The sequence below is a fragment of the Periplaneta americana genome, chromosome 6 (genome assembly GCF_040183065.1).
Source record: "Periplaneta americana isolate PAMFEO1 chromosome 6, P.americana_PAMFEO1_priV1, whole genome shotgun sequence".
NCBI classification, from domain to species: domain Eukaryota; kingdom Metazoa; phylum Arthropoda; class Insecta; order Blattodea; family Blattidae; genus Periplaneta; species Periplaneta americana.
Genome location: NC_091122.1, coordinates 103,051,944 through 103,079,744, shown reverse-complemented (window position 1 = coordinate 103,079,744; position 27,801 = coordinate 103,051,944). Strand labels below are relative to the sequence as shown.

At 33.1% G+C, this 27,801-nt stretch overlaps 1 protein-coding gene across 3 annotated transcripts in view; it reads right to left on the bottom strand.

Annotated features, from left to right (window-relative positions):
• The window catches only part of RhoGAP71E (Rho GTPase activating protein at 71E), a 180,203-nt gene that overhangs the window by 87,719 nt on the left and 64,683 nt on the right, over window positions 1-27,801 (bottom strand). For all 3 annotated transcript variants that reach the window (XR_011332625.1, XM_069828628.1, XM_069828629.1), the window contains exon 6: window positions 858-1,020. Coding sequence is in view for 2 of the 3 variants with exons in the window: in XM_069828628.1 (XP_069684729.1) it covers window positions 858-1,020 (163 nt within the window). In the remaining variant the exon portion in view is untranslated. The remainder of the gene's footprint in view (window positions 1-857; window positions 1,021-27,801) is intronic.

The following is a 27,801-nucleotide window of genomic DNA, read 5'->3' as shown; positions in this document are numbered from 1 at the left end:
ACGAGTTTTGTTTTGCTGTAATGGCTACTGAAAAAATCATACATAAGTATGGCAATCCTGCATTTTTCAGTTTCTGTAATGTATGAGTAAGGATGGAACTTGTATTCAGATCACTGTCAGTTCAGAAACATTAGCATTGGTGTTCTAGGAATGTAACAATCATCAATATGTAACACAAATTCAATCCATTATATCCAACAGACCCAAGAGAACTGAATACTACGTATTATATTACTTCCATAGTACACAGGGTATTGTGCATTTTGACGCTAGCTGGGAGTTAGAATTTAAGTATACAGATAATGCTAGCATAAAGTATGAGCAAACTTAGCTTTTTCGGAAGCTTCTTATATTTTAATTCAATTTTATACAGTTAAACTTATTTACCTGAGTTCTCATATCACGTTGAAAATAAATAGCAGAGTGAAGTAATTTTCTATCATTTTGATACAACTGATAATTACAATTCTACATTTGTTATTATGTCTTGAGCAAACCAACAAGTGATTTTTCCCGTCTACACCTCTCATGCTGCCACTGAACTATATCAAAACTCTGTACTGTGTTAACAAAATTAACTTGAAAACATGTAGAAATAAACTTAAAAGTTCATAGAATAAAAAACATGTTTTCTACTTCTGTATCTTAAAACTTAGACACCAAAACATTTCACGTAATACGAATTATAAAATATAAACATATCACAAAGATAAAAAAATTTAGTATGTGCACAAAATTCTCTCTCTGAGATTCCTATGTAATGTGTCTGTGTGTCTGGACATGCGTGAGGCAGTGTTCCTTCACCATTAGGGTGCTGCTTCATGCTGCCATCTGTAGCATCACTGGCAGATACTCACGGGAGACAAGTGTGTCAGGAGGGTACCGGAAGCTGAAAATCCAATCTTCTTCCACCTTAAGGATGCGCCCCGTGATGCGAGCATAGAATTCGTAGTTCTCTCTCCCAAACAAGTTGCTCACCCCAAAGTTATCTATCAGGAACTTCATGATGCGTGTAGCAACCTACACACACATCCATATATAACATCAGTGATTCTTACGGTCAAAGCAAACACAGAGATTCTCTTCTCCCAAAACTATTTTGTTGTTCAATAAATGAATTTTATGAGTTTGATAAATATGTAATAGGTTATGCTTGTACTACTGCCATGACATGGAAAAACAATTTCAATCTGTTCAAAACATAGAACAAATATAAGTCATTGTACTAGCTGCCAGTATGAGAAGTGAAACAACATTTTACGTATAAAAAAGGTTTTAAAAGTGTGTTACAATTTTATAAACAAAGCATGTTCATTTATCAGTCCAGGAAAAATTAAATACTGAATCATACACGAAATAAGTTCCTGACATTTCTTGAAGATTCATTCATGCATTCCTCAAATTTATACAGATCAGTTTTATCAAATTATTTCTCACATAGCTTTCGTGATCCTGTCAGAAAGGAAAAATAGGAAAGAGATAGTGAGAGAGGGAGGGGAAAAAACTGGGAAATTAAAACTAATTAATTAATTCACACTAAAGTAAATATCACTCGGTATACCAATAATTTTGTACAGTTCAAGAAACGACAATTCATACTCAACATCATCATAATAAAGTATTGGACAAGCAACATCTTGATCATATCCAGTGGCATATTCTGACATAGTAAAGGGAGAGAAGACATGGCAACGAGCTCTTTGAAAACCTCCTATCCCCTATTATAGAAGTAACTGTTGGTAAGGAAATGATCTGTTTCCCATTTTAGTTAGCACTTTGTAAAATGAAATCTAACAAGAGAAGAATTAAAAAAGCCTCTGGAGTTCTTTTCCTTAAATTTCGTTTCACTGCTTAAGGGGGACATACTATTTCTCCCTGAATACATCACTGATTATACTTATGCTGCATAAAAATGTCATAAAATTTTGATAGCAAATCTTAAATAAAGCAAAAATTTACTACTTCTGAACTCAATTAAGTTTAATTTTAAATGTATTCAGTGATTATAAAAATATAAAACTGTTCACTCATATTACTACATACACACATTCACTTCATTCTTCAACTTTCCACACAATTACTGTACAGGTACAAGTACTACATAAACACAAACAGTAAATGGAGAGTTTAAATCCCATCAGCAAAATGTTAAAATGTCAACAGAATAAGTAGCATATACACCCTTTGACACACAAATTATATTGTTCAGAGACTAACTCCCACCTTGGAATAGCTCAGGAATCAATGTGTGTGCTGTGTTTACACACATGCTTTTTACATAGAGAAATTCGAAGCCAGGTCTTTGTAACAAAAAGAAAGAGCTCTATCACTAAGCCATAATGGCTTCATAGGGAATATGTCTGTTCATGACTGACATACACATATATTGCTACTAAAACTTGATTTCATCCTCGGACCTTGATGCTTATTATTTTCCCATGTGAATCTCGCGTTAACCTAAACAGCACTTTGACAAATACAGGCTACAGGAGTGTGACCATTTTCCATGTCAAAGGGTGTACATAACAGTCTGCAAACTGCAAAATTTAATATACACGCAATGTGAAATATAAAATACAAAATAATTTCGGTTTACTTGTTGATAAAGTAACTTATCATTCTTATATAAGTGAATTTTTATTGGGGTTGTAAGTTCTCTTCTGACCCACTTATTTATTACTGATTTTGTAGAACAATTCATTAAGTTGAAAAATGTGCAATCATTAATTTAATCTCTCCTTATCACCTTATTTTCTACAACTGCCAGAAAATAATGCAAACTGCAAGGCAATGACTGAAAAAGAAACAGCATTTTATATGTTCTGAAAGCAATCTCTGTAAGTGCTACAAACAGTGTGAGTAAAAACTGCTGCTGATGTAATTATTTTACTTGTATCAGAAATTCAACTCCTGATATTTTGAACAACATGAGTTCTATACATGTACACAGAAATGAAATTATTATAATGTAGAAACATTACATAACCCCACTTCACATTTCAGTTAAAAGAAAAAATTAACAGCATTAGAACAGCTCCTTCTATTGAAACTGGAAAGACATAGGTTCATATACTGTACATTGTTATGAACATATTTAAAAATAGCGAACAGTACACAGTTTCAATCATAATGCGTCAGACAGCTGAATACACTCTGTGTTCATTTACTATTAAACAAATATGCACCATGCATCTGTAATCTATTTACATCTCAAAGCCATTTAGACATTTGTATTTTATAATTTAAATTTTCAAATTCACTTTTGTGTTCCAAATATAACAAACTTTTATAATTACAATTAATTAATTGTCATACTGATAGGCACTATAAACTGATGAGAACATTAATAGAAGTATTTACAGACTGTCAAAGTATTTAAAGGCTGTAATGTGATTTTTTGCAGAGACAAATAGTTAGAGGTGACAGTGGATATTTCCTTTCAACAAATGCCAATGTTATAAAACTATACAATTAAATCTTTCTACTTCTCTTAGGCGTTCATAGATTGTAGAGAGATATTGTACACATGCACTGTAATAAAGTTAAACAAATATAGTACGGTACATAACAAGGTTTGAGGAAAAAATAAAATATAATTGTGAGAGGAAAGTAAAGACATTACTGTACAGCAGGAGCAGCTAGTAGTAGTAGTACTAGTAAACAGCACAGCATGAGCAACTCTGCCCATTTCACTCACCTTAGTCTTGGTCTTCCAACATTATGGTGTCCACATGTTTATACTCAAAACATCAGCTCAGGGATTCAATATTCCTCCATTCGCACACTCGTATTGGATGGTCCAAACATTTAGTTCTATAGCTGACGATTCTTATATTTATACCTGTTACTTGCAGTCTAGTTCTATTACCTGCACTACACTGATACTGGAGGGATACTCCTGCTAATCTCAAAAACTCCATCTCAGCCACTGAGCTGCTTCTATTTTCTTTCTGTCAGCGCTCTATAAAATTTTAATTTCATCTCTATTATTGCTTTCTTCTTTAAGCATAATCTAATTGTGCCACACATTCTATTCTTTGGAATCTCTTTTATTTTTCTATCATATCTGCTTTCTTGAGATAATTTATTTTGCAGCCAAGATAACTGAAATAGATAACCTATTCTAATGGGTGTCTGAGTTAGAAGATTTTCTGCCAACTATGTCATGTCCTTGGTGGCAGAAAATGTTGTGCCATTCCATGGTCGAACAATTGAAATTTTAACACACAAATATCTCCACTCATCTATTTCAATTTAAAGTAGAGTTTTGAAATGCTGTCCCTCTACTAAGATGCATGCCTTACATCGTTTAAAAATGTTGGCAGCAACACAGTGAACTTCTAGTTCTGTGATGGTAATTGCTGCACAAATAATGTCTTTCAATTCATTTAGCATATGTGGATTGTTGGCATAAATTCTCTTTCAATGTTTCCCATAAATAGAAACTGGAAGAATTTAAATCAAGTTGGCCACAATACTAAACTAATAACATTATCATCAAAGGTTGTTCTAATTTCATTCAGTATCTGCAGTATGTGTAGCTGCATTATCCTGCATAAAATAGACATAAATTTTCTCATCTTCTGTCAATTGATGAAAAAATGGAATCAATATGTTATTAACATATTGTTCAGAATTTACAGTATTCTCAAAACATTGGTCTGATATTTCTATGAACACTTCTTGAATACCATATCCTGATTTTTAAGTCATGTAAAAGAATCTCATGCAGGATATGCGTATTTTCCAAACTCCAACATCTATTGTTTTGACTATTAACATACACATCCAGGCTTCCTCATTGTAGAACACCAGTTCTCGATCAATAATCCCGTCACATACTGACTGCTAGAATCACGTGCACTAATGTAATCTTGCTCCTACATCTACTGGCAGAAGGTATTGAATCACAGAAACCCCACACATCACATATTTTTCTTAAATTCAGTTTTTTGTATGGTCATAATACTCACGCCTTTCAAGTGATGCAGAAACCCCACACACGTCACATTTTTTCTCAAATTCAGTTTTTTGTATGGTCATAATACTCATACATAGGCCTTTCAAGTGGTGCAGAAACCCCCACACGTCACACTGTTTCCCTCAAATTCAGTTTTTCATATGGTCATAATACTTATACATAGACCTTTCAAGTGACACCACACGTCACATTTTTTTTTAAATTCAGTTTTTCGTATGGTCATAATATTCATACATAAGCCTTTCAAGTGATGCAAAAACTCCATACATCACATTTTTTCTCAAATTCAGTTTTTTGTATGGTCGTAATACTCATACACAGATAGGTCTTTCAAATGGTGCAGAAACCCCATACGTACAGGGCTCAGTGTACAGCAGCAATAAGCTGCAATGAATTGCATGAAATTGCAAGAACACTACAAACCCAGGGAATGTGATATTTTTTTAGAAACTAAAAAAGTTTTCAGTTTGCTTCCTTTGTCTTTTTTTTAATAAGACTAAAGGAATTTGAAGGCTTAAATATGCCATTTAGGTGATTTTGAATTTTTGAATGTTTGTGTAATTTTTTCAATTTCTTGGCTTAAACATATACTTAAAGTTCTTTATATGATAAAAAATTGTCTTTCTTCATCTTCTTCATCTAAAAATTGTTTTAAATAAACAAAATTATTACTACTAGCCATCAATTGCAAAAACCTCACATGTTCAGGCAATTCAGGTTTTTTTCCACCAAAAAATACTGAAGAGGAAAATTAATGTTCATGTACTTCAGACACTAGAACTTATTATGCTTTAATAATAAAAAAAGTCACTTCAAAATATCAAACACTTTTGAAGGAAACCAGTTTCTTGTGCCTCCTGGAAAATTTACTTCAATGGACGTGCGGAGCTTCTGCAATTCTCGATTCAGTTGTTTTTATGGCCTCAATTTTAACTGCTTTGTTGCAAAATGTGCTGTTGTACTAATTTATGAATAGACTTTCTCGGATTAGTTTCTTAACAAGCACCTATCTCGTCTAATTTGACTTCAGTAAGTTTTCTTTCTATTCAGCAGTGATCCTACTACACAAAGTTTTGATACTAATTTGTAAATTATAGACTTATTAGGTACAATATTGGGGAATTTGGAAATTTTCTACAAAAATGTCTTTGATATCTCCAAACTTCTGTGTTCAGAAAAAGTACCATATATAAACACATGTTGTTCAACCAAATATATGTTATCACAAAAGAGTCAATGATGCTACAAAGCTACTGAGTGAGCACAGCTTGGCTTGCCAGAGGGAATGAAAGCTTGTTTGTATGCATGAGTCACGTGCTAACTGCGCAATACCGCATTTTCTTTTTGCCATCTCCTTGTATGTCAGACACCCATTATTATTTGGGTTCTTATCACTGTTTTAGATATTTTATGTTGAGCGTCAAAAAATGCCATTGCTTTATTTCTGTCTGTTGACATTTTCAAGTTGAATTCTTGTGTTATTCTCCAGGAGCTGGCTTTGAAGTTGGCCAAGACCTCTGATCATCAGCACACAATAAATAATTTAGTGTAACTCCATTAATAATGAAATTACTTTCTAAATCAATTTTCCACCTTTTAATGACTTCGTCCATGTAAATATTAAACAACAAAGGCTAGGTAAGAGAGGATATCCTTCTCTCATATTTCTATTGATTTCAGTCAGTGTAGTACCTACATTACGTCCTTTCTCTATACATATTCTATTATTATGCTATAAGCTGATTATTGTTCTTATTAGCTGGTTAGGATACCCTTTCAATTTCAATTCTTAATTTTGACCCCAAAACAGTATTAAATGTTTTCTCACAATCTAAACTAATTCTCTTCTTCTTTCTATTAACTGTTTTATTCTAAACACACAACAATAACAGACCTTCCTTTCTAGAAACCATGTTACTTGTTTGATAATAAAGATTCTGTTATTGTGCCTCCTAGTAAATTGACTTCTCTATGGTTATTAGATTATTTTTCTCCTATTTTTAATTTGATAGTACTACAGATATTTCCCATTCTTATGGAGTGTATATGTGTCATTTTCCAGAAAAGGTGAATTTTGAAAGTAAAATTTTCCGAAATTTACAATTGGAATAAAAGTGATTTTTTTGTATGTTTTTGCCTCTGTTCTTACTAACTTTATTAAACTTTGTTCTTTATTATTCGTCTAGATCAAATTTTGGTATTTTAGAATTAAATTCACTTTAAATATTTCTCTGGCTACATGTGTGACAGTAACCCTTCTCATGCTCAACTTTTTTCATTCTTTTCTTTTATCCATCTTCCACATTTTCTAAATATTTTAATCTATGGATAAGAAAAAATTTTATGCAAGAAAAAAACCGTACAAAAATCCATTAATCGAACCTAACATTTTACAACTGCTGGTTTAAAACACAGCTCAAGTTTGTTCTAAGTTATTCAATTCTTTTATTAAAAAACCTGAATTAATACAAATTAATCAACGACAAATTAAAAAAAAGAATTAAGTATATTATGTTATTTATTTAACATTAATTTTTTTTTTAATATTTCTTCCTGTAAATTATGTTTTCATTATGTACCCAATAATATCTGTAAATGTTGTGTTTTTAGCCATAATTATAATAGTAATACTACAGTACACATATTGTGCATAATAACAGAACCGAGGAAACAATGAGATTCTGTTATGCACTTAAAGCATGTGTACTGCATACTATTTTTTGGAAGGTCGTCATTTAAATAAGTTTGTTCTTAATTCTGAATATTGTATAAATTTATTTGATATGTAAAATTTTCTCTGATAAGAAAGCTTGAATGTTGTTGCCAAGGCAGTATATAGGATATTTTGTTTCAATGTAAACAGTCATTGTTGTTTTTGGTAATTACATTTGTATTATCTTAAGCCCTTTACACTCTTGAAGAGATCTCGCTTGCGAGAAATGTGTTCCGAGAAAATTCAAAGATTGATAACATGGATTCAAATGGACATCCACACACTGGAAGAGATTCTTGTTCGAGGCAAAAACCTTGAGCGAGTTTCTCGCTGAAATCGGTAGTTCAGCGAATTTTCTTGACACATTTATCAAAGATGTTTGATATTTATATATACTGTTTATACTCTTTATGACGATTGAATGTAGAAAAAGATTAAGTAATATCACAGGTGGCGATGTATTGTATTGTTTTTATTGACAACTAGCCGTACCCGTGCACTACGCTGCACCTGTTAGAAATAAATATAAAGTAATTACATAATTAAAATAGGACATTTGATCCAGGGAACATTCGTGTTTGTTAGAAGGATAAATCGTTTAATATGTTACTTAATTGAAATTGTATTTAAATAATTAAATTGCGATCATTTTGGTCCAGAGAGCACTCATTTGGTGCAATGACAATTCCTTAACATGTTTCTTATTTGTTATTACACGCAATGGTTTAATGAAGATTGACATATCTTTTAGTTTTAATGTGTAAACTTTATATTACTTGCTATATGGTTCCATTGAATTATAGTAATAACTTAATTTTCACCCTTGTTTCCTACGTCTTCAGTAAATGGCGCTTGGCCCACTATGGTTCTGAAACCTTCAAATAATTTAAATAGTGATACAGCATAAACAGTGATATGTAATTATATTTCTTTCTTTCGAAAATGTAAGAATTCACGATCTCCTATGTACCATTGCCATGGAATGAATAAATGTGTTTTTTCTTCCTACTCAAAAATTTTATATTTTGCACATGGGAATTACTGCAGGAACAACAATGCTACAATCTGAGGTGGCGGTGAAAACGTATTGTATTGTTATTTTAAAAGTCTATCTGACCTACCAAATTTTGCATAGAATAAAACTTATCAGAAATCATTTTTAAAGAAACTTTTGTTATGTAACATTTTTCACAAAAAAGCAATAATAAGCGAGATATTTCGATTTAATTCGAAGTATTTTGAATGCCATGTAGCCTAAAATCTAAATTACAACGAACTTAATTTATATTTCAATTTTCATTGAAATCCGTTCAGTCATTATCGCGTGAAAAGGTAACAAACATCCAGGCAGACAGACATACAAACAAAAATGTCAAAAAAGCTATTTTCGGTCTCAGGATGAATAATTATACATGTTAACACCAATTATTTTTGGAAAAGCGAAAATTACCAGAAAATTTTCGGCTACATATTTATTATTAATATATATTATATTATAGTATATAAAAAGTGCGTTGATAACGGATGTACTCCGATAAGAAAGTTTTTAATTTGTTGTGGGGGCTCTTGAATCTCAGAAGCAACAACTTTTACAACAGCACAACATAATCTGCTTGGCTCATTACCCAATTTTTTTTTGCATTGCATTTATTGCATATATAGTCTATTTTATGTATTTTAACATGATTCGATTGAGCATAGTTAAAATTTGAATTATAAAATAATGGATTGCTAAGCTAACGTACTATTACTGCATACTAAATCAATACACTCTCGTTCGTTAATTCTCTGAGATTAAAATGAGTGTGTACATAAATATTATTTTAAGAAATACAGAAAACGAATGTACAAAAAAGCCTATCAAATTTTCTGTGCATAGGAAGCTATTTTAATCTTACCTGTACTCGATTTACTAAGAAGTTACTGTAATAACATTACAGCAGTATGTCCATCTAGAGAAACTACACTTTCCAACGGTGAAATAATAATTAATTATACAAATCGGTTAATTTAGCTTCCGATATTACTTCATACAAACACAGAAACATTGTCTGTAGGCTAAGTTTAATAGCTTTCGATTGTTGCTGTCCAAGGCCCCTTTTTCGATTGTTGTTGTCCAAGGCCCCTTATAGACGAAGTCATTTGTTATTTCATTGCACCGTCTTAGATGGCGTTATTTCAATTTTAAAACTCATTTATCTCATTAAATATCAGTCCTATCAAAATGTTGTAAAGAATAAAACTTATCGGAAATCATTTTTAAAGAAACTTTTGTTATGTAACATTTTTCACAAAAATCAATAATAAGCGAGATATTTCGATTTATTTAATTCAGGCTCCCTTATAACCCCCCTTTAAATAAAGTATTTTGAATGCCATATAGCCTAAAATCTAAGTTACAACGAACTTAATTTATATTCCAATTTTCATATAAATCGGTTCAGCCATTATCGCGTGAAAAGATAACAAACATACAGACAGACATACAAACAAAAATTTCAAAAATGCGATTTTCGGTTTCAGGGTGGTTAATTATATATGTTAGGACCAATTATTTTTGGAAAATCGAAAATTACCAGAAAAATTTCGGCTACAGATTTATTATTAGTATAGATGAGGAAAGCTGCCTGATAATTGCAGTCAGAAACTTATCGAACTTGTACGATGTCATCTGTAGGCCTATTTATATGATACACGGGATGAAAACTATAAAAACACGAAAATTAAAGAAGATATCTGTAGACAAATATCAGATGTTCTGAAAATAAGTAGGCCTATATTTTACTTTGATGAGCCTTAATATTATCAATTATAACATTTGAAACTGTATCTGTATGTCTTAACAGTTTACATAATTTTAATCAGAACATAATGTAGAAAACTCTATCATATCATGAATGGCAAAAAATGGCCTAAACGTATCATCATCCAAATCGAAATCCGTGACCGAAACTCGCCCTTATCTTCGTGAGATACAATGTGATTTCTGGCTTTAATTTTTGACCCAATTTTTCTTTTCATTAACAAAATATGTTCATATAAATCCATTTTCTCATCATCTGAAGATTCAGATTCAACACAGTAGCATTCGTACATAATTTGTAAAGTACGACAATATACTTACAGATTATATGTTTAAGTAAGACAATATATGTAAATACATAATCTGTAATATTTCCCCCCAACGAGTGATTACTATAATCAGAAAAATACTCTCTGCATGAATTTTACTTTAGTAGATTATTTTACGGCGCTTTATCAACATCTTAGGTTACTTAGTGTCTGAATGAGATGAAGGTGATAATGCCAGTGAAATGAGTCCGGGGTCCAGCACCGAAAGTTACCCAGCATTTGCTCATATTGGGTTGAGGGAAAACCCCGGAAAAAACCTCAACCAGGTAACTTGTCCCAACCGGGAATCGAACCTGGGTCATCTGGTTTCGCGGCCAGACACACTAACCGTTACTCCACAGGTGTGGACCTCTGCATGAAAGCAGTGCATAGACGATCATAGCGAGAACTTGCTAAGTGTGTGGAGGAGGGCTCTTCGCCTCTTTCTCGCAACACATTTCTCACTAGCAAGATCTCTTCAAGTGTGTAACGGGCCTTAACAATATAATATGACTTTAATTATAAATTTTGTAATCATTTAATGATTAGTATGGCAAAAGGATTGGTTGAGAATTAAGTGGATGAAGAGATTAAACAGCATAGAGGATCGGTTACGCTAAGTTAATACCGAAAAAGTTTAATGGAAGATATGAAAAATGTGTATTTTTCTAAATAAAGGCTCTATTTGTTTCTACTTGCAGCACACTAGTGCAGTCAGTAGTTATAACGGCACAGTGATTTCTTTTGTTTGCATAGTAACCAGAGAACATGCAGTATTGTCAACTTACGAAGGATGTAAACAACAATGATAAGTAGAGAAAAAAGTTATGATCATCCAAAAAATAATTAGTTATAATAATAGCAATACTAAATAATTAATTTTAATAATAGTAAAGCTGAACTGCTCCCAAACACGAGCTTTGCTCATTTGAGTGGCGCTGGAATACAGGTGTTTATATGTTGAAAAATGGGTCACAGTCCTGCCATCTATCAGCAGTATGTGGAACCCGAATCACGCAAAGTGAAGTGGGTACGCATTAGACACACACACACATATTTAAGCTCTATGTTTCTGAATCTACCTCTATAACATTCCATAATTTCAAATTTATTAAAATTAGCTTTTAGCCACGTCATTGATTGTCTCTTCCATGGACATGATATGTCAATGGATGTAATGTCCACAGGACAGACTGGCTCATTGTCTAAGGATTACCATTCCTTATAAACACATGGTACACGTGAATTAAATCACTGAAGCAAGTTCTCATATTCACCTATTTCCGTTACTCCTTTTGGAACATGAGGTTTCTTGCCTGCTGTGTTGAAGGATGATCTTATTTCAGTGTGCCTTTTTCGGTTATTATTTAATATTCTTGAAATCAGACGTATTGAAGATTCCTGTTCCTTCACAACTCATTCTTGTACTTTCTGAATGTTTGTTATGAATTTTTTAGAAGAAAATTCGACATATTTCATATCTATTTTTCGCCTCCAGCTTCAAGAAGTCACGAACATTAGCAACAATTTCTTGGCTATGCAATGTTTTTCCTTTTAATTTAGAAAATGTAGGATATATACTATATAATTATTGCGTGAAAGTCACTTATGGCACAATACTGAATTCACGCGGACTGTACTGTGGTGTGGTTCATTTGTATGTTTCATAATAATGATGTGAGCAGAGGGTGTGAAAATATAAACAACGGAGAGTGGAGAGCATTATTGCAATTCATTCATTGACTGAGCACTGCCATCAAGTTTATATGTCAAAATCAGTGGCTCTGACTGTACAGCCAATAATTTTTTGTTTAATATCTGAACTTCATAATTTAATTATCTTATATTCCATGTAGCAATATTTCACCTGCTGATTTTTCGAAATTGTTTATACTTTTTCATCAGTGAGTCCATGCTCTGTATATGTCTGGCTTAATCCTAATCTTTCAGGATTATGAGTTTGCTTAAATTTTCTCACAGCAGGCAACCAGCATCATGCTGAATCTGATGGTGGGAGTGCAACTTTAGAGTCTTTAGACAGGTTCTGAACTGCAATTCTACAATGTTTGTCCCCATGAGAAACTGCTGTCTCCGTGACTATTGAGCTCTATCCTTTGTAAATTTTTTCTTCCCCACAGAATAAAATACATGCAGTGAGATTTTAATCCCTATCTGTGAGAGGTCAGGAAAGATCAGGTGTCTTTAAACCATTAATAGGTGGTACCCTAAGCAATACTTCTTTCAAATAAAAATGCAAAGACATAAAAGTCATTACTATAATCATAAGAACTGAGCTTATTAACAAAAAGTTAAAATACACAGAAACATTATCTTGAATCTTGATCTCCAGAGAATTGTTCTCAAGACACAATATTCATCTAAAAACTGGAAGCTTCTAATACTGCTAACCCTGTGTTGAATATACTAAATGCCTGAAATTGCTACCCCTAAAGTGATGAATACATACGAAAATCCAAGAAGAAGAAGAAGAAGAAGAAAAATAATAGTTTCTTCTCCATTAGGTATTTTCATGGGTTCAAACAAAAAAAATCTTAAGTATATAACACAATAATTTATTTAATCTAATGTTTCTATGTAACATGTAGAACTTCAAGTCTTACAACCCATATTTTTAATACAATTTTTCAGCCACCTACGACCAACCAGTTTCTCTCATGGAGCTCAAAAAAGATGCATGCTCAAAGATAGGCACCATAAAAACTGTGATAGCAAAAAGATGTGTCACATGCCAGCTTATACCAACATAAGAATATAAATACTTGCATTATCGCTCAGTGGCTTCAGCCATAAAAATAAGTATACAACCAGGACAGTATGCCGCAGGTGGGCCTCCCCCACATGGCAGTGAGCAGTATATCTTGTACTGATGAAATGAAAACCTGCTCAGGAAGAGTAGAGTATTACAGTGCAAGCTAGGAAAACTTGATCAGTATTACCACTTTATCACTTTTGTTCTAATCAATGACCGAATATAAGATATGAAAATACTACTGTTCCAGGGAAGGACAGTAAAATTAATGAAAACTTCAAGCAATAAGTGAAGCTACGGATTAACCTGAAAAGGATGAATATAAATTTTGCTGCTAACTTAACTGCTTTGCATATAGTGTACATATATTTTTGGTCATTAAAATAAAATATAGATTATGCAAATAATTATAAAATATTATCTTCTTGAATGAACTCACTAATAACAAAGTGATTCGTAATTTCTACTATAACTACAAATGTGTCTGCTTCTAATAAATTAAAAACATTTCAATTCAACACAATTTAGTGATTTTACCTTAAAATTAAATTTAAATGTTGAAACAAGAACTAAATGTACACTGTCAGGGGCTAAGCTATTCTGCATATATCTTCAATTTCCAACGAATCAGTTCTTGAATTAATATCAATCTGGAACTGTGTAAAAGCACAATGAAAGCAAAGTTCTGCACATAGTGATCTAACACATGATCTGACTATAAACTTTTAATTAGGTTTAGTGTATCTAAAGAATTAAATTTTGAGAATTTTAAACAATTCTAGAACTAGGCCTATTCTTAAATGCTAAGTACCTTTACAAATTTCAGTTTTTTAATTTTAATTACAAGGCAATTCTGGACACAGATGGAGCTTAACTAGTTGCCATGAGATGTTACCAAAGGAGCTTTTGTCATCATAAACAATCTTCCTATTACATCTTGATCTCCTCTCACCTTTGAGTATTTGAATTTCCAATAAGAATAATATGTATATGTTAAAACTTCGGACTGTCATCTCAAGTCTATTCATATAATTTATTTCAGGCTTGCATTGTAACACAAAATTGAACAATTCCCAAGCACAGTGTTTCAGAACAAGTACAGCCACTTCATGCAGACAATACTGAAGCTTGCAAGCACTACACATGTATTGTAATGACAGACATCATCGGAATGTGTATGAATCATCTGATTCAAAGGACATATAGAGGTTGCTGTTGTTTAGACTAAATTATAAACTACTCATAAGCTTTTTGTTTTTCGATATTTGTTTAAAATTATATATTGCACTATATCCTATCATTAGAATAAGTTATTATGAAGAATATTAATCAAAATGGAAAGCATGTAGCCTCTGTCTCTCAAAATATGGATTACTACTGGCATTTTTCTTCGATATTCAGCAAATAAACAAGGTGGTTTTCTGTGTAACTATATACAAGTCGCAGGGACAATAAAATTCATTCCTAAATCAGGGAGCTGAATTCACAATTACATTTCTGAAAACTTGTGGTTCAATATATACTTTCTACCTATAGACACATTTGAGAAATTGTGGCAGGTACAACCAAATTAACATAAGAAATTTATATTACGGGAGTTAAATAAATGGACACAAAAGAAGACACCCTGAACACAAATGATATATGAAATAATATACAATAAGTTTACTCTTATCAATTGCCATTTTGTAAGAGCTGAGATGCAGGAAGGATACAAAATCACTGCATTGTTTAAATACTAAAAGTAATGATAGCCATCTCCCATGTAAGAATCAAAGTGGGACCCAATACATGAACCACATTACACCACAAATGTCAACTGTTACTATGAGAGGAAGAGAGGATAGAGACAAGATGGTTTCCGAGAGTCTGAATATTTCACAATACATGTAGCACAACACCACATCGAAAACAGTTGAGAAGACCAAGAAATTGACGAACTTCGATACTTGTCACAGCCTTGTCCAACACAGCTGGTTTTACTCCATGGTCAAAGGTACAGCAGAGTTGTAAGCATGAACCCCTCACAGGAGGCTATGAGCGGACAAAGAAACGACAACAGCATCAGACCATAACCTCAAAAATAGTAATGACAAATTTATATGCTACAACATAGAGAGAACAGGCATCATTGTAGCATGCACACATGCCTGAAGGTTCCAGCATGCACTCATACTGGACTCAACGATAGAAAGAGAAGGTGTTCTACTTAGTCCTAACAGAAATTTCATATCAATTTGCCATTTGATAAACTGAAAAAAACTATTTATCAACTGTAAAATATTAAAGAAAATCTTGTATTCCATTTAAATCTAAATAATTTAGATTATTGGTCTTCTTTTAGATCCCATAAACACAAAACTGTCCTGTAGAGATGTCTCTACAAAACAAGGAAACTGGGCAGGAAGTGGAACAGTTGGCGAGTCTAATTTTGTCTGGGTCAGAGAGTCCTTCTGTGTGCCATAAATATACAATACGAAATTCCCAATTTTCCTTCCCTTTCAAATGAAGCCATATCACTCAGCCACATATGAATCCACAAACTTCAGATCCAAACACAAACATAGTAATCAATAGACCCTGAAAACAACTACTGCATCCAGGTTTCAGAATTTGTATTTTTGTACTTTAAAATGTTTTTAATTACAAATGTTATTCAGCACTGGTCATACGAAAATGAGAGTTTTGCAATTTGAATTTGGAAGGAAGCACACGTAGTCATTTTAAGGTATCACTTCTGAATTTACATCAATCAACAGACAGAAACCATGAAAAATACAAGAAGATGGCTATTGGGATTGAACCCAGAACTTGCCAACACTGGATCAGAACTGAACAATGTAACTACATTGTTCATTTTCAGAATACAATGCAGGTCCAATCTGAAGAAAAATGAAGCAAATGGGGTTGTATCAATAAAATATATTAAGATGCATCAGCTTTGAGAGAAACTAAATTCCTCATTAAAGCCCAGAGTCTTACTTCACGAAGTCCTTTCTACTAGTAAGAATGAGCTTACATTAGCGATAGTCATTGTCACCTGAAGACAGACATACGAGTCATGGGTATCAATGATGGATAGATGACCTGGCAACAAAGAAGAAAATTCCTTCACATCCTGCTCGAAGATTCTTGAACATCTGACAAAGGCTCTTCTGCTCTTAGAATTTAAAAGGAATTAGATCATTAACCTATGCAAGTTAACATTTTTCTTTAGGCTGCCTATTTAATCCCTGTGGATAGGACGCACAATGGTCCAAACTAAAAGGTCCAAGTATTTCAAACCTTCAAAAATCGTCCAAAGAAGAAAGAAAGAAAGAAAGAAAGAAAGAAAAAATGGCGTTGCATACATTTTCAACCATCATTGCTTTAGAGTATGATATAGGAAATTTATCTGCTGAGTTTACGTAATTTATTATTTGTTTGATTCAATGCTAGAAGTTTGAGATGACTGAATAAAAGACCCATTGAGACCACAGTAGATCACATGGCCTAAAACAGGAAAGGATAAAAAGGATGATGATGATGATGATTCAATGCTAATGAAAGTGTCTGTTTTAATTAATCCAAATCTGATTAATTCAATATACTGGAAAGGAAAAGGACTAAAATGGGCTGAAGTGCTCAAATAATCGAGTCACTCTACTCATATCAGCATTTGACATATTCTTTGAAAACCTAATTTTAAAAACTAATAAACTTTTCACAGAAATGCACAAGTGGATCCTATTCTGTGCATTATTAAATTCAACTTAGTGTCTTATTTTTTTATTAATCCATTAATTAATGATAATGTTTTAACTGTGAGGTTATGCAACATTAATAAGACAGTATTAGGCGAGATGAGTTTAAGGATTCACTATAAGATTATCTGACAGTCGCCTTAGAGTTGGAGGAAACTTCAAATAAAACCAAATTAGGTAAACAGACTTAAAACTAATGCTCAAGTTCAGGCATGGAGCACAAGTCCAGATTGCAAACCTCTGAGCTATGCCAATGGTCAGCTTAAATTAACCTTTCATAATATTTTCAGCTTCCATCAACTGTTCCAGAGATCTTCCAAATAATTATTCTAGTCTTCATATAACATCTAAAATGCTACTAAAGTATATTCACGTGCTTTTAACAAGAAACAGAGCACTTGAATACAGCAGTAAACACATCTAATGTAATTCTGTGATAGTAACTGAACAAAGTCAGTTAATTTCTTCATCTAAGAATGATTCCAGCAGTTTCAATGAGTACAAAAATAAATACTACATTAATACACAGTAATCAATTAAATCTATGAACAAATTTTAATAATGAGAGATAATAGCTTGGATACGATAATTCATACAAGGACCTGCCTCAATTGTAAAGAAATAATACAACGAAAATGCTACTATATAAATAACAGATACGAAAAAAAAAAATATGAAAAGGCAATACAAAAAAAACTACCTGTTCTACACTGAAACACAGTCCATTTTAAAAACAGTATAATTTAAACAACAGTATGAAGGAGGGAAAACAGTGTAAACATGCATTATTCATTAAAAGAAAATATATCTCCTTCATTTGCCGAAAATAACCCTAAAATATTTTGTGTCTGTGACGAAGATAATTTGAACACAAGACATAAAGACTTTGTAATCGCCTAAAAACTAATTCTTTTCAAAACAGCAAGGGAGTGATTTCGTTCCACATATTTCGAACCATTACAGAGGTCTTTTAAAAGATATAAAAGTTCTTTTATAAACAATTTCATAAGAAGCAAAAAAAGTTATCACAGAGTAATATATCACGTAAGTCTGGGAGAATTAACTATCTCAAACATTAAGAATTCTGCAGTGATTTCCTTTTCAGGCAATAACCAAGTAAAGTGCATCAGAATAATGCAATAGGTCTAGTGAATAAAATCACAACATGAAAGTAACTACTCAAATGAATTGATTACAACAACCTAGCCTTAGTAACTGTATATTTATTTATTAGACACTTGATGCTATGTGCTCACAAAGAAAAATTACTCCTCGAAGTATGCTCTCCAAACAAGACAAACTAACCCACCATAGAAAACTGCAAACTAAGTTCATATATATTCTTGAACAGGAAAAGTGTTAGATCAATTAATATACTATACCTTAAATCTACATTTCAATATAATATACTAGGTCTATCAAAACTAGTAGCTTGAAAGAAAAAAAAATTCAAGCTGAAAAAGTATTTTAAGTTCAGGATGGTATAGGCATAATTTTACATCATCCTCTTTATCCGAAATTACGTAATTCTTAATTAAATAAAATGAAAATGAATATGCCTGAATCAGTATTAATATTTTATCATTACAAAGTGCAGTGTATGTTCACAGATAGACACATATTGGTTCATTTTTAGCAATACCTTCAAGCAGCAAAAATCATTCACTATTAGTGAAAATAATTAATAATCAATCAATTTCTTTTGTGATTAATAAAAAGCACTCAAGCAATATCTGCATTAAACTGCAGAGAAATCAATGTCCTTGATGCAAAAATCTAACCTACAGCAATCTTGTCTAACAAGATCTTACACGAATGAAACCCACAACTCTGTGATAGATTATAACCATAATTTTGAACGGAGATTCTTTTCATACTGCAATATGATAAACTTTACAAACTATTCTACAGTCTGCTATTTATTTACAAGAAAACATGATGAATGTAAAATTAGATGGACCATAAAAACAAGTTACATTTAAGGCTACATTGTCCCAGAAATAAATATTTTATTACTATTAGTACAAATGTTGAATATATTTATTAAAATGAAATATTGCTTTAACAAAAGAAAAATCACGAAATTCGAAAACATATTTTTGTCTCTAACACTCACATATATACAAGTATGTATATACGTTCACCTCGCCTGCAAGAAAGATTCAATTTTGTTACTGCTTACAGCCTACATCAGATCTAAAACCTCACAGAAAAAGCAGTCTGTGATAATGCAACCATTCTTACATTATACTGTTAATCCAAAACTAGTTAATTCCAAAGTCATACTAATATATTTGTTACAAATTTTTACTACCTGGAACTTTGTTTAAAACATGAAATTCATAGCAATGGAAGTTACGAAAACTACACAAATTTAGTGAAAAACATGCAATGTCAACTCACAAGCAAAATCTGTTGCATCAACCCAAACCCAAGTACTGTTGGGACTCAAAATGCCCGGTCCCGAGAACTTGCAGACAAATAGGAAAATCACGCTAGCTGGTCCACTAATGCCTAATGCATGCATCTACATGGACTGTGTAAGCTCTGCTACATACATGCAGTTGATATGAAGAGTGTACTTACGCTGACTTCAGCCTGCCATGAGGTTCAGTGTCAAGATGGAGGAAAGAGAAAAACAGTGACCAGAACTCAACTAACAAAACTGTGCATTGTTGGGTTACTGTGTGCTTTCTGTTCCAAGGTGCACTTTAAATAGAAAAAACTCTTTCAAGCTGCTTTTATAGTAATTTTGTATGTATTTTTTTTTTTTTTTTTGGTAATTCATCCTCTCACTCATATGCGTAATATTAACTTATTAACATTTAATTTTGTTTATTACCCTTTCCATAATGTATTATGAATTAAAACACAACCAATTAATATTATTACATACAGTATTGTTTTAATTCAACACTCCTTTCAACTCTGTAGATTGTTCAATGTCAGTGGGATGATAATTGATGACAATGGACTTTGAAGTTCAAAAACCAAATTTTATGTGCCTACAACAGAGTTTAATTAGTAGCATTTATATTCTATAAAACTAAAAAAGAAACCTTAAATATGTTTAAAATACGCTGAAAACTATAAACCATAGTACTCGCTTATATCTTTTGATTTGAATAAACTGAAAAAAACAAATAAAATGAAGCCAAGTACACATTTTGTCCTTATTTATTTCATATCTAATCTTACAGTAACAAATTGGCAACTATTCCAAGTTTTCAACAAGAAAGTTGTGATATTTATGATGTTCAAAGTAACTGTTTCTTGCAAACTTCTTAGAAATACCGAAGATGTTATAGGGAAGGAATTGTTAATTTTGGGTTCACTGAATGTGTTAAAAATTAATAAATCAGAAAGTAGGCAACTAAATATTTAATCGTTATTTCAGGCACAATAAAACTTACTTAGATTTAAATATCAATGTGTATATGAGACCCTAAAAAATAGAAACCATGAAAGAAAAGTTTTTATATTGGGCAATCAATTAAGAGCAGGTCCACAGCACAGCATTTTTGCTTTGGTATTTGTGCTTTCTTCTTCTGAGAACTGAGGAACATCTGATACAGCATTACGATTCTGAGAAATAGCTGCATGTGGAAGATAACAGATATAATATTTCTTTGACCCATGCCTAATATGTTTTAATATTAATTTTTCATGCTTGGCATATGTAAGCAAGCTGAGTAAAATAAGTAGTGAATGGCTCTTTCTGTTGGAAATAAGTGTTCGTATATAATTCCTATGAATACTGACAGAATCTGCTTGAGATGTTTGAAGGCGGTTTGAGCAACAATTTCTTGATGTTGATGTTTCAAGTCATTCAACTATTCATCATTTAGTAGACAAGTTTTGGAAAACTGAAAGCATTATAGACAAGAAACCCAACTGTACTTACGATGAAAGAGTAATGGAACAGAGAAAAATTCTCTCCAGCGCCGGGATTTGAACCCGGGTTTTCAGCTCTACGTGCTGATGCTTTATCCACTAAGCCACACCGGATACCCACCCTGGCGTCAGACAGAATCGTCTCAGATTAAGTTCCAACTCTTGGGTTCCCTCTAGTGGCCGCCCTCTGCACTACGTCATAGATGTCTATGAATGTAGGACTGAAGTCCACACATGTGCTGAGGTGCACTCGTTATGAGTGACTAGTTGGCCGGGATCCGACGGAATAAGCGCTGTCTTAAATCATGAAGTGATTTACGCATATCATATATATTATTTTAATGTACCGAAGTACATATGATATTTCCATGCAGATATTCTGTGTCGTCATACGATGAAAGAGTAATGGAACGGAGAAAAATTCTCTCCGGCGCCGGGATTTGAACCCGGGTTTTCAGTGTGTATATGAGTCCGACGCCGGGGTGGTATCCGGTGTGGCTTAGTGGATAAAGCATCAGCACGTAGAGCTGAAAACCCGGGTTCAAATCCCGGTGCTGGAGAGAATTTTTCTCCGTTCCATTACTCTTTCATCGTATGATGATGCAGAATATCTGCATGGAAATATATGTACTTCGGTACATTAAAATAATATATATGATATGCGTAAATCACTTCGTGATTTAAGACGGCGCTTATTCCGTTGGATCCTGGCCAACTAGTCACTCATAACAAGTGCACCTCAGCACATGTGTGGACTTCAGTCCTACGTTCATAGACATCTATGACGTAGTGCAGAGGGCGGCCACTAGAGGGAACCCAAGAGTTGGAACTTAATCTGAGACGATTCTGTCCGACGCCGGGGTAGGTATCGGTGTGGCTTAGTGGATAAAGCATCAGCATGTAGAGCTGAAAACCTGGGTTCAAATCCCGACGCCGGAGAGAATTTTTCTCCGTTCCATTACTCTTTCATTGTATGATGACGCAGAATATCTGCATGGAAATATCATATGTACTTCGATACATTAAAATAATATATACCAACTGTACTTGCCAAATGGTTACTGAGGAAACTTCAGGCGACTTTGCATTTAGCCTAGAAATATCCCTAAGTGGCTCTTATGTCTGGGGCACATTGAAGGAAATAATGTACAAAACAAGTCTACACAACTTAGACACTGAAAAACAATATCCAATAAGAAACAGCTTTCATATTAAAACTTCAACTGCAATGAGTGATGATGAATTTCTTAAGACAGCGTCAAAATATATACAAAAGGAAGGACAACTTCTTCTTCTTCTCCTCCTCCTGCTCCTTCTTCTTCTTCTTCTTCTTCTTCTTCTTCTTCTTCTCCTTCTGCAGGAAATAGGCCTGTTACCATGTTCCATCCTCATGTGAATGTGTCTTGCCATCTGGCTCCAGGTTTGCCTACATTTCTGTAGCCTCTAGACATATCTTAATAATATTCTTAGTGGTCTTCTCCCATTGTCAGTGATTGCTTCGTTATGTTTCAATTTTTTTAATACATTTAACTCTTTACAGATATCTTGCATTTCTCTTATTTAAGAGAGTAAATCAAGCTGCTAATCTGAAGAACCTCATTTCAGCTGATTCTATTTTCTTATCTGATCTATTCATTGTTCAATTTTCACATTCATAAGTTCCCATAGAACTGTCATAACTCAATAAATTTAGTCTGCACTGTTTTTAAGGTCTTATTCTTTAAGACTCTCAGGTCAATCCATATCAATTCACAAAGAAAATTCTGAAAATGTCACCCTATCTCAGGGATTTTCATAAAAATGTGTTGAATTGTGCTACAAGCATATCTATAGACAGGCTTAGGATTGAAAATTGTTACATGTTAACATACAGAATGTTCTGTACGTTCTATAGCTTTTGAGTTAGACATTTGATCTTATGAAATGAAATTGTGGAATGACCGTCTTCTGAATTAGATAATGTAGTTTGCTAATTTGAGTTTGTAGTTTATGCAGCCAGCCTCTGTACGTGAAATTTAATTGTGAAAGTTCACAATGTTTTTATTATTGCCACACCTTCAAATACCATGAAACGTCTATGTAATAATTATGGTCTCATAAGGTTTTAACAGGAAAAAAATTGTTTTGGAGAAACAATAGGTAGTATTGGAATAGCATGTTTTCAGTAGAAGGGAAAATGTTAGTTGCCATAGTATCATGTCTGTTGTCATTCTCTTTAGGTAAATCTGAAGGTAATTGAAGCAGGACAGCTGCTTTCGCTCTAACATTTGTGTACAAGCCAAGCAGTTGGCAGGATTGCCAATTTATGTCTCATATTGTTTAGAAACCAAGATGTCAGATCATGGGTGTAAATATATAAAGTGAAAATTTAATACAACACTTTGCAAGTATATATTCTCTCTCTCTAAAAACCTATATTTTACAACATATAACAATACATGGTTATTCCATCGTAAATACAGAATCACAACTCAATTGAACAGATTACAATATCTGTTTGTTTACTTCTAGGTAAATAAGTTGGAAGGTAGCAGTTGTCCTTGCATTCTGGGAAGCTTTCGTGGGGAAGAATGCAGTGATGGTTTGAAGACATTGAATATAATGACACACAAAGAATAGAAATTTACTCTAGCATAGTCATATCCTGTCCATACCTCTAGATAACTTTGCTATTTGTTCAAAACACATAGACAAATATCTACGCCAATTCGCACTCCATCAAAGGTTATGCTGTGACATTTTCAACATTCACAAGCGTCCAATTAAATCAGCCCTACATGAAGTAAAGTCGGAAGAAGCAAAGGAATTAAGAGACAGTGGACTAGCTGTGACTCGTGGGGAGAAGCTCTGTCCAACATGTAGAAAGCACTTGTGTGAAGTTCGTAGCACACTCACAACTCAAAACACAACATCATCTTCTTTTGGTGAAAAAGTTACTGAGTCTACAGAAGTGTTCAACTTTTGTAAGGAGAATCTCGAGGTGTTTTTTGTAACAAAAGAGGAAATGGTTCAAGTCCGAAATGATCTCATTGAACAGTTTGAAAATGTAAACACCATTCCTGGCACACACTGCATACATCAATTTGTGCCTTTGTCTGCATATGAAATTGGAGCAAAGCAATTAAGTCCTGATATCGACTACAGTGTGATATTTGACATATTTAAACCTGCTGTGAATCCAAATTTCAAAGCAAATTCTTATGTTGCTTGTGTGTATGAATCTTTGTGGTATGTGGTTTTTATTGAAAAAGTTAATTATGCATCCACATGGGCCCTCTCCATCATTTTATTGGCCCGACAATGACAGTTGTGAAGTTCCATTTTCAAACATTTTGTGCCAAATTCATGTCAGCATAGCCACAGGAAGGGCTTATAATTTAAACCAAGATTCTTACAAGAGAATTGAAGCCAAACTGTCTCAAATTTTGAGGAATGTTGTGCCTTACACCTCTACATTTCTCTACCAAAAAGTAAGCTGTTATCATTTCCCCATTATAGATTTTTGTGTCTGTAGACTGTGTTCTCATTACTATACATAATTTTCTAAGGTGTGGGCACTTCGGAAAAAAAAATTAATTTCCAATAAAAGCAAAAAAAGTTCTAAAAAAGGTAAAAACGTCGTAGTAATTTAAATGTGCAATTTTTATAATTCCCAATATCAATCTCAGTTACATAGTAAGTTTAATAAAATTCCAATGATTAAATTGGAAACTGTGATGTTATTTGTAATTTTTTCAACTGCTGACATGCAACTACATTCATAATAATATTACTATTTTCTGCTTCAATGACTTCACGGATTTCTATACACTGAGGTACGTAACACATAGGCAAAGTCTCAGCAAAATTGGAAGTAGTGGGTGACATGGTCTGTATGAATTGACATGGAATGACCCTCTCATTATTTCATTTCTTTACCTAAGTTTCTTCATTTCTTTATCCAGATTATGGATCATCTTGAACACAATAGAACAGATTAAAACCGAGGTAATTAAAACTGGAAACTTGTTTATTATTTTATCATTTCTAGCTATCTTATATCACACATAATTTTTCCCTCTGAAAGCCATGAACTTTACTTCAGCAATTAAAATCTTCAAATTGAATGTATCAATTATATGTTTTAGGCGATTATCTCCTCTCTGTAATCCAGCTTCCACTTCGTCACAGATAATGTGATCATCACCAAACACAACAGCTTTCAGAAAGTATTTATTTAATAAAAAATCCCTTTCATACAACTATTTTTCCACTACTTTGTAGCTCAATGCATATACTGCTGGTGGTAAGGGGCATTAATGTTTAACTCCCTGATTTATTTCGCTTTCTTTGCAACCCTGTTACTTTTTATTTTTGATTTTCTATACTTTATCAAATGTATAGAACATGCTTCATCTTCCATTATATCCCATTATTTATTCCGAAGAACCCTATTAAAAGCTTTTCATAGTCCAAAAACAGAACAATAGTTGGTAGGCTAAATTCCCTCCTTATATATTAATTGCTCCAGTACAAATATGCAATTTGAGCATTATCACCCTTTTTAAACAAACGCTGTTCTTCTTGCAATATCGACTCAACAATAACATTTAAATGTCCAGTGATCATTTTTACATACCCTTTAAGCACTATATTAAGGCGGCTTATTCTTCTATAATTAAGTTATTTATATTTCCCAGATTGGACAAATTATCCATATTAGCCAATCTTCTGGTGGTACTATACACATTAGAGTATCTTACTTTTAAGGTTTGGAAAACTAGAGGGGCACGTTTTGAATAATATTTAGAGGTTGCTACCAAGATATGAAAAATAAAAACATACAATAATGTTAAACATAGATGCACTCATTTTTAAACTAGTTTGGGGGTTGGATGTAGGTGCTATAACTGCCATGATATAAATGGTGCCTACATTAAAACGGTTACACTTTTTGTTACTCACTCTCCTATATTGGGGCGCAGGAGACTTTATTGCCAAGAACTCAAAATTAGTTAACGACAACAAACACTTCAAACTTATTTGGATTGAATTGGGAATTGTAGATACTTAGTACTGAAAATTGTGATAAACTTACAGCACCCACTGGGTAATGTTATGCAGTACTGCAATAAATATAACCTTCCAGATGTACTCCTCAGAAATCCTGTATAAGTGGACTTGTAGGAGCACTCTTTATGTTGTGTAATAGTCCATATCAGGTCGTCTGGAACAATCTAGAACTGTCCAGAACGTTATAGAACCTTCTTGAACAATGTACAGTGTTTTAGAAACAATTCGTAACCTTCTGTAATAATGTAGTCGAACTGTCCAGAATGTTACAGAACCTTCATAAACAATCTGAAACGTCCTAGAACCTCCTGGAACAGTTTGAAACATTCTATAATAATGTAGAACCTTCCAGTACATTCTAGAACCTTGCAGAACAATCTATAACATAAACTAGGTATATAAGCAGCCCACCCAATGCAGAGAGTTCAATTTCCATTAAGCAGCTAAAGAGTGCAGTTCAGCCAAGAGTTATGGAAATGGGCAAGACTGTTGTTGAAACTTCGGAAATACAGCAGAGAAAATGAAAGAAATGTCTTTTGACACTAGTGCGTCAAACACTAGAATAAAACAGCCACAAAGACGAAAAGTCGAGAAAACTGAAAGTGGACGAAACAGCTGAGTTTGATATTAATTTTGAAGGAAAGAAAGATTTTCGGGTGAACAGGCTACATTTCTGATTGATATCTGAATTGGAGAAAACGAAAAAATCAGTGGAAGAGTTTTATAGCAAATTTGAGTTCCTACGTAATTTGCCTGGACGAGACAACACTGACCTATTAAAATGTGCCAGAAAACTGCAAGAGCATTACAAAGACGACTTGGAAGAATTTTTGAGTGATAAGATTATTTATTTTAAAGCATATATTAAGAGCAACGAAATAAAAGTATCCTCTTTAAGTACATTGTATAGTGTTGCTTGAAAACCATATTCAAGAACTGTTTCCTAAGTGTTTGCATTACGGATATTCTTGTCAACAGCTGCAACCAACTGCTCGGCCGAGTGCTCTTTCTCACTCCTCAAAAGACTCAACAATTATTTACGATCATCCATTTGCAAGATCGAGTCAACAGTCTTGCCTTCCTCTCCATGAATTCTGACATTACACAGCAACTAGACTATGAAGATGTGATCGACGAATTTGCAACAAAAAAAGCATGCCATAGATCACTCATTGCCTGACTTGACTTTGGTGAGTTCAATATGCATTCATTATTACTATTATTATTCAGTTACGGTATTGTTGATGTTGGTTACTTGGTGGTACATTCATGTCGAAATCTCAAACCAAGAAACGGATTCGGAACACCTCAAAATCTGTGCTTCAGTGGCTGACCATGATAATATCTTCGAAAAATATTGGAGTGCAAGAGGTCAAATGACTTTATTGTCAAACGCCTGGCATTAGAAAACAACAACAACATTAATGTCGAAATAAGGGGCAGAAGTATTTTTCTCTGCCTAGGGGCACCAAGTAGTTAGATTCGCCCCTATATACAATCAGTCTTATTATTGGTAACTGTTTTTATATGAGATTGC